The sequence below is a fragment of the Fukomys damarensis genome, unplaced genomic scaffold (genome assembly GCF_012274545.1).
Source record: "Fukomys damarensis isolate Sample0158 unplaced genomic scaffold, DMR_v1.0_HiC HiC_scaffold_18, whole genome shotgun sequence".
In the NCBI taxonomy this organism is placed as follows: Eukaryota; Metazoa; Chordata; class Mammalia; order Rodentia; family Bathyergidae; genus Fukomys; species Fukomys damarensis.
The window spans coordinates 17359399-17372013 of record NW_022900930.1 but is presented as its reverse complement, the minus strand read 5'-3'; the positions used below and the strand labels follow the sequence as shown (position 1 = coordinate 17372013).

Sequence of the window (12615 nt, the reverse complement as noted above, 5' to 3'; positions counted from 1 at the left end):
GAAATGATCATGTATTTCCCCCTTGCTTCTGTTTATGTGATATATTACATTTATTGGTTTGCGTAATACGGCTTGTATCTAGCTGTTCTCCCAGAGCCTCATGTAGTCATAGGTGGGGCTTTTTCAGAGGTGGCTGAATCTAGAGTGTGTAATGCTAGGATTAATTCATGATGCAATGCTAGGATCAAGCATACTAGGATTAAGAGTGTGAGTGCTACCCACCCTAAATAGCCTGGATAAGATAAGACATAAGGGATAGAAAGGGCTGTGGTCACTCCTTGTTGCCTTTCTACCTTCTGCCTGCCATGAACTGTTTCTCCTCCGCGATACCTGTCTGCCATGCCACCCTGCCTTGGAGTCAGCTAATTATGGACTGAAACTGCTGCACACTGTGAATTAAATCAACCTTTCCTCCTTTAACTTTGGGTGTTGGGTATTTGTCTCAGCAACAAGAAAAGTAATGAAAACGCATATGTTGAAACATCCTTGCACCACTGGGAGGAAGCCTAGTTGGTCATGATGTATGATCTCTTCAATGATTTATTGCATTCTCTTTGCCAGGATCTTGTTGAAGATTTTTACATATATATTCATTGAGGAGATTCACCTATAGTTCTCCTTTTGGTTGGATCCTTGTCTGGTTTTGGAAACAGGGTAATAATGCTAATTTTCAGGAATGACTTTGACTGACTCCTCTTTTAATTTCATTAAAAACATACTTGTGAATTTTTCATTTGACTTTGTTTTTGGTGGGAGGTTTGAGACAGATTCTTGCTATGTAGTTATGCTGACCTTGAACTCACTATTATATAGCCCAGGCTGGCCTTGAACTTCTGGCAGTCTTCTTGCCTCAGTCTCCTGAGTGCTAGGATTAGAGGCATGTGACACCAGTTCTGGCTTTGACTTTGTTTTTATTTTTGTAGCTTTTTTGTTATATTTATGCCATTTCTTGATTTGTTTGTTCAAGACAGGGTCTCTCTGTGTTCTCCAGACTGGCCTAGAACTAGTAGGGCTCAAATGATCTTCCTGCCTTTGCCTCCTAATGAGCTGGATTACAGGTGTGTGTTGCCATGCCTAGATTTCCCTCTTACACCCTGATGTTCTTTAGGATAAAAAATAATATAATAAAAAGGCAGGGGAAAAAAAGAGAAGCATACATATTAAGCAAAGTAAAAGGGAATATTTTTATTTGACAATTTTACTTTTGATTGGGCCAATATTCCCCACTAAACTTAAATTAGGTTTGTTTTGTTTGTTATTTTTGTTTTTATCAAGGAATCACTATGATATAGTTCAGGCTGGTCTTGCCTGCCTGTGTAGCCCAGACTGGCCTCAGACTCATAGTGATCCTCTTGCTTCAGCCTACTGCGTGCTGGGATTATAGGCATGTGCCTGGCTGAAACTAAATGATCTTAAACTTTGAACACATTACACACATCTATACACATTTATTAATATTGTTCATGTGACTTCCTCTAGAGTAAAAAGCTTTGATTAAACTAAATAAACAGTTGTCAGAAATGGAGAGGATCCTATCTAGAGCACTTTGTTCATATGTCTAGTACTGCACTACCATGATCCATTATAATGTCTCTGTTTATAAGTCTGTCTTCTCGGCACTGTGCAGGGCCTGGGATCTTGCTTACTGTACTTATATCTCTGTTAACTATCAGATTTCATAGAGTATAGGAGATCCTCATACTTAGGAATGCAAGGCAATATACAGAGATAGGAATAGCAAGATGAGTAAATATAAATTGGGAAACATGTCTGAATATAACTGAAAGATTGTGTATGGCAAAAAGTTACCACGATAATAAGAATACAAATATCCTTATTTTGTGCTTCACCAGTTTAGGATATAAGCTGTGAGAGTAGTACAACTTATGGTTTAATAAAATGCTCCTTTTTCTCTCCTTACCAAGATCCTAATTTCATTCGGCTCAGACTCCTTGTCCTGGCTCCTGACACTTTATTGTCCAACGTCTAGGGTTATTTGTCTTTCACAAGAAGATAAATGGCATAACAACACTGTCCAGCACCTTGATCCTTTCCCTTTATCCTTAGAGTCCAGTGCTTCCTCTGTTGTCTTCAAGGGTCAGAAAGAGGCTGAAGGCACTGCCCTGCAGTAGTGATAAGTACAACACAAGGTTGGCCTGTGGCTTCGGAGCATGAAGCTAAGAGGAAGCAGGGATATCTGGGTAAAACAGACTTGGGAGTAGCCCCAGAGGCAAAGAAGTAGGAACTGGAACCTAAGAAAAAAAAACTACAATGAAGATCAGGCAAGACAATAAAAGAAGCATCAGGATAGCAATCTAAGAGGAGACAGAATCAGTAGATATGCTTGGAAGACAGTGATTCTCAGTCAAAGCTACTCAGTAGAATCACCTAGTGACCTTTTAAAATCCTGATGCCTATGAGCAGCTTGGGATTTTTCTCTATTTTCAAGCCAACAGGTTAGCCTACATGAACCCTGGCAGACAACGTGAGACTTCTGGGCCAGGGACATGAGCTTTATGTCTGCATCAATGTCACTTGTCCCCAAATACCAAAAGGACAGTAGGGAATAGTCCAAGTGGACAGTGGGCTAGGTCACAGCTGGAAATCCCAGCTTAGGAAACCCCAATATTTTATAAGAGGTTACAAGCAAATATTCCTAGACTTTGCTCCAGAGGGAGATGTTATCTTTGTTTTAGTGCCCAGCAAACAAAACTACTGTTGGTTCCACAGGAAGACACTATCACTATCTTCCAAGGCTCTTCACTATACAAACAAACATCCTTGAAAAAAAGTACAACATAAACTCTGCTGGCAAAATGTGGAGAAGGATAAGTGACCCATCAGGAATTGTCTATCCCAGGCCAATTAAACAAGAATTCCTATCCGATAGAAAAGGATTTATGTTTTTGCTGTTGCATGTGGATGTGATTGTCCAAGACTAGAGCCAGGTCTGTCTTTTTCAAATTTCTTCCCATAGCCCAAGAAGGGCCCAAATCACTGGAGTCACCTAGTTGAACACTTCCTTTTTTTTAGGGAGAATGTGGGGTCCTGCGACAGTTCTTTTCTATGGTACTTTCTTCATTGGCTGAGGTTTTGGGCCTGATTGTAAGATGGTCAGGTATTCACTCAGAAACTCCAGCTACCTATTCTGCCAGTAAAACAGATGTTGAATTGTAGGAACTCACTGTGTAATTGGTTCAGTTATTTGTGGAAGATTCACAGAGTTGGTCTACAGAAAATAATTTTCTGCTCCCTCCCCAAATTCATGTATTGAAGTCCTAACCCCAGAACCTATGAATGTGATCATTTTTGGACAGCGGACTTTTAAGAAGTTTATTAAGTTGAAATGAGGCTGTTAAAGTTGACCCTAATCCAGTCTGACTGGTGTCCTTACAAGAAGAGAAAATCTGAATGCAAAGAGAGTTGTCAAGGAAATACAGAACACAGTAAGTCCCTAACTTACAAATATTCGAATTTTAAACTTTCACAAGTGTACTGTATAAGACTCTGTTTGTCAGCCTTAGGAATGAATACAACTTCTGAGCATTATCCCAGAATGGAACTCATTCATAAATCAGGAACTTACTAAAGAGTTTATGGGAGCCGGGTATGGTGGCGCATGCCAGTAATCCCAGTACTCGGGAGACTGAGGCAGGAGGATCACTGTGAGTTTGAGACCAGCCTGGGCCACATAGTGAATTCCGGGTCATTCTCAACTACATAGTAAGACTTTGTCTTAAAAAAACAAACAAACAACCCAAACAAACAAACAAAAAAAGAGTTTATGGGGACACACGAGGAAGGCAGTCATCTGTCAGCCAAGAAGAGAGGGTTCAGAAGAAACCAAACCAGATGATACTTAGACAGTGACTTTCCAATTCCAGAACTGTGGAGAACACTGAGAAAGTACATTTCTGTTGTTTAAGCTGACTGACCAGCAGTACTTTGCTGTGGAAGTCTTGACAAATTAACATGCCTTGCAGTGTTGTGAGTATCACTGTATGACCTACAACGGTAGTACCTTTATAAAAACAAACAAAACGGAAGCATCATTTTCTCAGGGCTTCACTGAGCACAGGGCCAACCACAGGCACAGGGCACTGTCACTGATCCACAAGAAAGTATCTTAGAGATTCTATGAGAAATCCATAGTATGTTTAGAATATAAAATCAGAATGTGGAAAAGATAGCTGCACTCCCATTTTCAATGCAGTGCCATTAGCACCACCTAAGAAAGATAATCAACCTATATTTATCAGTGGATAAATGGATAAAGATGGGATATGTAATGGGATATATAGATATAATACTGTTTAACTTTTAAAAAGAAGAAAATCTTGTCATTTTTATAACAGAGATGGATTCAGAGGTTATTAAGTGAAATAAAATAGGCACAGAAAGACACATACTTCATGATCTCACACTTTGGTAAATTCTGTAAAAGTTGAACTCATAGAAGCAGAGTAGAATGGTGGTTACTAGAGGATGGAAGGTCACTGGGGAGATGGTCATCAAAGGTGTTATATAAAGCTTTCATTTGATAGGAGAGATATATAAATAATTTTCAAATCTAAAAGAACAAAGGACATGGGGGAACCAGAATCTGGACGTTATTTGTTGTCAGGCTTCACTTTTGCACATTACTTTCCAGGTGCATTATGTTTATTTGAATTTCCTAATAGCATCTTCCTTCCTGAGCCTCTGAGACTTTGCGTTAGGCTTTTTCTCCGTCTGGAGTTTCACTATTTCACCCTTCCCTCTGAGCTGACTCCTATTACTCATCCTTCAGATCACAGTTCAATCCTCACTTCTTTCAGGTTGTTAAAAAAATTTTTTTTATTGATACACGTTTGCAGTACAAAATTACTACATTGCTTGTGAGGAGTTGTTACAGGTATGTAAGACATCTTCATTTTTTTCATCCTCTCTGAACCCCTTTCTTCTTCCTCCTTCCATCTCTTGGTTCACTTCCCTTATAGAAAAGATCTATCTCTCTAATTCCTCTTATCTTTTATTTTTCTCCTTGTTTATAACCTATTCTCATAGAAGAGAAACCGTGTGATATTTAAGCTTGTGTGTTTGATTTATTTCACTCAACATGATGGCCTCAATTAGTCCTCTATTGAATATAATTGTCACATTTTCTTTATCCATTTATCTGTTGATGGATATGTAGGATGCTTCCAAATTAACCTATTATGAACTGTGTGCTGCTATAAACAGGGATGTGCCTGCATCACTGCATGATGTCTTTAGTCTTTGCAGAAGATATCTAGGAGGGGAATAGCTGGATTGAATGGCATTTCTATTTTAACGTTTTGTTTGTTTGTTTAGGGTCTCTACACTTATTTCCATACTGGTTGTACTCCTTTACATTCTCACCAACAATGCAGAAGGGTTTGTTTTCCCCCAAAGCCTCACCTGCATTTGTTATTTGATTTTTTTTTTTTTAATGGCAGCCATTCTTACTGGAGTAAGCTACAATCTCAGTGTTGTTTTAATTTGCATTTCTCTAATGGCCAGAGATGTTGAACATTTTCCCACGTATTTATTGGCCATTTGTATTTCTTCTGAGAAGTGTTATTCATTTCACCTGCCAAAATTTTGATTGTGTCTTTCATTCTGGAGGGTCTAAATTTTTAGTTCTTTGTGTATCTTAAGGTTTTTTGTTTGTTTGGTTTTGTTCCGGGGATTAAACTAAGGACCTTGTGCTTGCCACGCAGGTGTGGTGCCACTGAGCTACATCCCCAGCCCTATATATTCTAAATATTCTATATATTCTAAATCCTTCTAGGGATTAGCTGGCAAACATTTTTTCCATTCTATGAGTGGTCTCTTCACCCTATGGTTCCTTTGCTATGCAGAAGCATTTTCATTTGATGCGATCCCACTTGTTGATTCTTGGTATTATTTCTTGTGCAACTGGAATTCTGTTCAGAATGTCCTTGCCTATGCCTATGTCTTCAAAATTTGTACCTAATTATCTTGCAGCAGATTAAGTGTTTCTGTTTTAACATTTAGATCTTTGATCCATTTTGAGCCATTATCCCCAATTCCAATCAAGCCCCAGATTCAGGGTATCTATTCAAACACCATCTTAGCAGGTCAGCAACACAGGCTGGCAGGAGACAGCAGTCGGGTGCTTATTACTGGGACCAGTCGTAGGAAGACTGAGACTTAGGAAATGAAAATCCAGACCCTGTGTTGAGAGTGCTGAGTAGGTCCTGGGAAATAAGAAGTCATTGAAGAAGAAAGCAAGAAACTAAAATGCCAAGGTCACAGCAAGACTTAGGTAAGAGTATAAGGAGAGAGTCCAGACAAATCATTATTGTGTATGTGTGTCTATTATAATGATAAGCTAGATGATAGCCATTCTAGATGACCATTTCTATCTATAAAAGCTAAATCAAAATTCAGAAGCTGGTAGATTTGCACTTAATATCTTCATATATGATCCAAGCATGAAGGAGAAGGAATAAAATCTGAAACATAACATAGTTAAATTATACTTTATTTTTTAGTGTACTGGCAAATAGTACCAGTGAGTCTACCAAGAACAAACACTTAATGAATAAAACAAGTAACACAAAAATTTTGATTAAATGGGATATGACACAATATGTATACTATATAATACTGTAAAATATTAAGATCCTGCTCACATCAAAGTTTATGATTGGTGCTCTTGAACTTTTTAATAGAAGAGCTGTTCATATATATGATCTGTAAAAATACAAATTTCTTTGTTCTTATTTGCAAATTACTATATTATTACTAAATTAGTTATTTTCTGAATTCTAATTCACTGCTTGGTAGAAAACACCTAATTATATACAACCTAGCAATTTGTGCAAACAATGCCTAAATCACATAGTTTTATAGCATATAATTAAACTGTATCTTTTTTAAAGCCCTTGGATAGGTGCTGTTACACTGAGAATTAAAAGTCTATGGTACCAAGTTCACATGCATTTGTGACAGTCACAACAATCTGGCATCAGTTCTGTCCAGCCCAAGACACTAGCTGCTCTGTGGTCCTTCTTTATGAGCCCCCCGTCTTTGTGTCAGCCACTTGAGGCAGTATGTGCAGTAAAGTGTAGGTGCAGAAAGGCAGTTTCAAAGTCCTGCCCCATCTTGCTAGCCATGGTCTTTGAGTGAATTTCTTAACTTCTGTGTGCCTCATATTCCTCACTTGTAAAATGATAATAAGAAAATCTGTTTGTTGTGAAGACTAAATTAGCTATATTTTTGTGCTGGAGATTGAACACTGAGCCTCACACGTGCTAGGCAAGTGTTCTACCACTGAGCTATACCCCCAGGACTTTGTTAAAATTTATTTTGAGAAAATTTCTCACTAAATTGCCCAGGCTGGCCTCAAACTTGCAATCCTTCTGCCTCAGGCTCCTACATACCTGGGATTATAAGCTATATCTTTAGCCCCAACAAAGTACTCAGTGAATGTCAGCGATCTATGACATTATTTTTTCTCTCTTGCTTTTAGAGGAAAGACCCCACCCATTCCTCCCTAAAAGAATACACACACTCCCAGAGACCTCTTCTTTCCCCCTCTTAGTTTCCTTCTTATGTCACCTGCGAGTGAGTAAGGATGGCGGTGGTAGGGCTGGTTCTGGCAGGCCCAGCTTGCTCTGTGAGTTGACAGCTGACTTGCTCCTGGCTTACTTTTCGAGTAAAGAATACAGGGAACTACCTATAGAAGGGCAAATTTTTGCCAGCTATTTTTCAGACAGAGGATCAACATCTAGAATATATAACAAACTAAAAAAATTAGACCACTCAAAATAAAAGACCCAATTTTTAAAATGGACAACTGAAGTGAATAGACACTTCTCAGAAGTGTAAATGGCCAATAAATACACAAAAAAAGTTCAACATCCCTGGCTATTAGAGAAATGCAAATTTACACAACACCAAGATTCCATCTTACTTCGGAGGGAATGGCTATCATTAAGAAATCAAATAACAAGTACTGGAGAGGCTTCAGGGCAGAAAGAACCCTTCTATATTGTTGGTGGGAATATAAACTACTCTGTCATAAAGAAGGATAAACTTGAGTCAATATAGGAAAATGGATGCACTTTGATACCATAATATTAAGTGAAATAAATAAGTTACACAAGCTTAAAAAGTGCATAGTTTCTCTTATAATACAAATAAAGAGCAAAATAAAAGATAGAATATAGGAAGTGGGGAGATAGATCTTTTTCAAGTGAAAAGGGGTTCAAGAGGTGGAGGGAGGGAAGAGGGAGGGGGAAGGGGATGAAAAGAGATGAGATGAGTACATGTATCAACTCCCCATAAGGAATGGAATCATTACGTACTGCAAACATGCACTAAGAAAAAATAAAAACAACCACAAAAACAATATACTTAGTGTCTGCCTTGGTTTGCAGCTTTGAGACTCAGCTATCATTCTAGGATAACAGAAAGGTCCCTCTTGGCAGACTGGCGTGTCACTCTGATGCTTACACTAATTCAGCCTCCAACGTGGCTTGCTTTCTGCACAGAGAAACCATTCACATTCCCAGTTTAATGTAGTGTTTGCCCAAAGAAGAGAGCAGGAAGCCCTGGCTTCTCTCTCATGTTTGAAAGTATCCAAGCAGCCTTACATTTTTAAAGCTCCCATAAATACAGAGCTCTCTAATCTTGCCTTTCTCCTATTTTCAGGGGATTGGGGGGGTCAAATATTTTGAAAAATCAATTTTAAACTCTACATTGGTCAAACTTTCTGCTACCTCAGTTTAAGTCATGTTTCCACAAATAGACTCCTTAACTTGTTTGCTCAGTTATAACTGAACTGTTGAACTAGTGGTGCCTTTCTTTTTCTTTTTTCTTTTTTTGGTGTGTAGTTATTTTTTAAGTTTTTTCTCCCAAAGTTTTTTGTTTGTTTGTTTCCATTTGAAGGCCTTCCTCTGGATCTTAAGTTATGTTTGACAGTTTCTTCTTGGGAGAAGAAAAATTTAAAAACAGACAGCATAAAATAAAACAGGTAGAAAATGTTAACAGCATTTTCCATATTCATAAAGTTTTCCAGAGGCAAGTGATATAGCTGATTATTTCCATGTTTTCCTGGAGAATAGTTTGAACCTTGTGAGTTTTTGGTGTTCAGGTCTTTGGTAGAAGATAAAATATAAGTGAGGAACTCCTTTCCTAACTGGTTTGAAATGTGCTTATTTTAATGCAAGTGTTATACAATATACCTGACCATGAGATGTAAGCTTTTTAATAACATGAGCTACCTTTATGTAACCATTGCCTCAAAACAGGATCCCTTTTATAATCCAGCACATGTATGAAATATTTGTGCACCTGAATCTTGAAAGTGCAGTACATATACAGATTAAGCCTAAATTATCACAAAGAAGAACTTCTCACTATAGCAGTAGTGTATTATAACTCTCAGCCTTGAGAATTTAACTAAAGTTTTTTATTTATTTTTTTCTCTCTCTTTTTTTTCGTTTTTGTTTTTGTTTTTGTTTTTGGTATGGGGGATTCGCTTGCAAGGCAGGCCACCGAACCGCTGAGCTAAATCCCCAGCCCTGTTCTCTTAAATTCTTATTGCCCTTATTTAATATGCAGTTTATTTTAGCTGTGGCAAAACAGTTGCAGACAATTCCACATCAAAACAATGAACATGAAGAAAGAATTTAAAAACATATTAAAAGACTGGAATGATCCAATCAGGAAGAAAACATTTTTATTTATTTATTTTTAGAAAACATTTTAAAAAGAGAAAATTACTAAAGTGACTAGAGTAATATGTGAAAGATAGAGTTGTTGTTGAAGTATTTTTATTCAGAAGTCTGTGACTAATTATTTTTGAGACTACCTTTTTGTAGTGACCACAACTTCAGTCACTCTACAGTATAGTTTCCTGAGCATCTAAATAATTCTTAACTGTATTTTCTAAACCTGTACAGATCAGCCTAGGTGAGATCCAATAGATACTAATTGTTCCCATCTTCAAGTGGCTTAAGAAATAAATATTATATTTTGATGAAAAATCACTAGCTATTTTATATCACTGGTGAAAGGAATGGCACAGCAAAGAATGCAAGGATGAAAAAGGTAGCAGGAGCTTGCAGATTTTAGCTAAAACATCTAAGAATATGTGGACAGAAATTTCAGTAGGAAAAGAGAAATTACAAATATAGAAAAAGAAAGAAAGTAATTTTAGTGAGGCTAGGCATGAAGGCATGGGCCTATAATCCCAGTACTCAGGAGCCTGAGGCAGGAGACTGATCTAAATTCAAGGGCAGCGAATTTAAGGGCAGCCTGAGCTACACACAAAACCTTGTCTCAAAAGAAAAGAAATTTCAATGAGTGGGAAATTTGATTTCTCCAGTGAGACTGAGAGGTTACAAGAACTAACAAGATTAGGACATGGGTTTATCTCCGGATGTTCAGATGATTTATAAGTCTTTAAATCAAAATAACCAATATTAAATTACTGGTTTGGTGTTGCATTTCTACTTTCACTTTTAGCTTTATAATAGAGATATTATGTGCTGACTAATAGTGATAAATTCCCCTTACATTGTGATTAGTCAAATACATATAATTTATTTTAAAATTGTTTTTCACAAAATCATGAATAAGAAAATGATCCCTTACATATTGAAGATATACTCCTAAGTGAAATAAATAAGTCCCACATGTGTAAATACCGAATAGTTTCCCTGGTGTGAATATTCTGCAACAATGCATAAGATTCTAATAAGATTACTGACATTTAGAAATGGGAGGAAAGGAGCTAAAGATGTAGGGAAGGTGTGATACGTAGGGGAAGAACAAAAAGGGAAAAGAAAAAAATGTGAGAGAATGAAAAGATGAAAATAAAGTGTTTGTAGATGGGGAGGGGAGGAGGGGGTGAAGGGAGGGCAGAGGTAAGGGGAAAAAATGAGAATCAAGACTTGTCATGTAGAGGTACAAGATCCCAACAATGAATGTAACTGTACTGTATCCCTAAATGTACCAATAAACTCAATAAAAAAAAAAAGAAAAAAAAAAGAAAAGAAAATGATCCCTATTTTGTTTCATTTTTCCCCTGTAATAATATCAAGGAATCAGATGATCTTTAAACTCTAGGGACAAAAAGATGACTTTCTTGCTGTTCTTTGGGAGATGTACAAGATAAAATTTTAGAAAGTGGATTATCTATACTATGTGTTTCATTGGTATTGAATAATGTTATTTAGAGGCTCCTTTAAAAAAAAAAGGCTCATGACGTATGTTATAGTATCTTGTTTTGTGAACAGATTGTTCAGAGATTTTCAATGATGGCTATCAGCGCAGTGGATTTTACAAAATCAAGCCTCTGGAGAGCCCAGCAGAATTCTCTGTGTATTGTGACATGTCTGATGGAGGAGGCTGGACTGTAATTCAGAGACGAACGGATGGCAGTGAAAACTTTAACAGGTGTGCTAATTACAACAAGGATTTATCTGGGGCAGCAAATGTGAGATTTGTGAAATTTATGTTAAGCCTTTAAAAAATATCTGAAGTATATTGATTTAAATTGCATTCTCTCTTAGTAAGAATACTGAGAATGAATTAACTAATCAAGAAAATATTGCGGGGGTTGTGGAGGGTACTTTGAGTACTGAAGATGTCCATTTGGATTTTGATAAAAATTAGCTTTTATTTTACATTTTTAGAGGCTGGAATGACTACGAAAATGGCTTTGGAAATTTTGTTCAAAAAAATGGTGAATATTGGCTGGGTAATAAAAATCTTCACCTACTGACTATACAAGGTAAAATTTGGTTGATGTCTATTTGAAATACAAGAGAAACAACACTAAAATATTTGCTACGAAATCATAGGCAATGGAACTAATTCAATAACTGTTAAGATTTGCAGATAGTAATGAAACTTGCTGGGCAATAAGCTCCTTTGCAAAATGTAGCTACTTAAAATTAGGAAGAGAGGAAAAGAAACTAGAAAAAGGCTGGGAGGGGATTGTTTTCTCGGGTATATTTTCTATTTCAAGAAAGGAAATGTAATATTGTAATCATTTTAATGCCTGCAGTGCCTGAAAATGATATATCAGTTATCTGTTGGCAGAATAATGCTCAGTAACAAACCACCTCAAAACGTCATATCTTCAAAGCCAACATTTATTATTTCTCATGAATCTACAGGTTCGCGGATAGTTTGGCTGATCAGGGCTGGGCTCTGCTGATCTGGGCTAGACTTGCTTTCATATCTGCAACCAGTGCCTTGGTTAGTGGAAAGCTGGTAGCTCCAGGATGGTCTCAGCGGAGACACATGGCTCTCGTCTTCCAGCTAGGCAGCCTGGACTTGTCCTTGTAGCAGGTCAGGTTTCCAGGGAAAAGCTGGAAGCACATACATCTCTTGAGACTTAGGCGCTGAACTGACACACTGCCACTTTCCTTCCGTCGGTGAAAGCAAATCGCAAGACTAACTCAGGTAAAAGGAGGGAAAGAAGTAGACAGTGGGAGTTAGGAAGTATCATTGCAAAAGGGAGAGGTGACAAATTCAGGAATCGGAGCTGTTTTTGCAATCAAATATCACAGTATACTCAATGACTTTGTTTCTTATACCCTGCCTCTTTTTTTTTTTTTTTTTAAAATT

At 37.3% G+C, this 12615-nt stretch overlaps 1 protein-coding gene across 2 annotated transcripts in view; it reads left to right on the top strand.

Moving 5' to 3' along the window:
- Positions 1-12615, top strand: part of Fgl1 (fibrinogen like 1) — a 52637-nt gene that overhangs the window by 25790 nt on the left and 14232 nt on the right. For both annotated transcript variants that reach the window (XM_010621776.3, XM_010621777.3), the window contains 2 exons: positions 11277-11436; positions 11676-11773. In XM_010621776.3, the coding sequence (XP_010620078.1) occupies positions 11277-11436; positions 11676-11773 (258 nt within the window). The remainder of the gene's footprint in view (positions 1-11276; positions 11437-11675; positions 11774-12615) is intronic.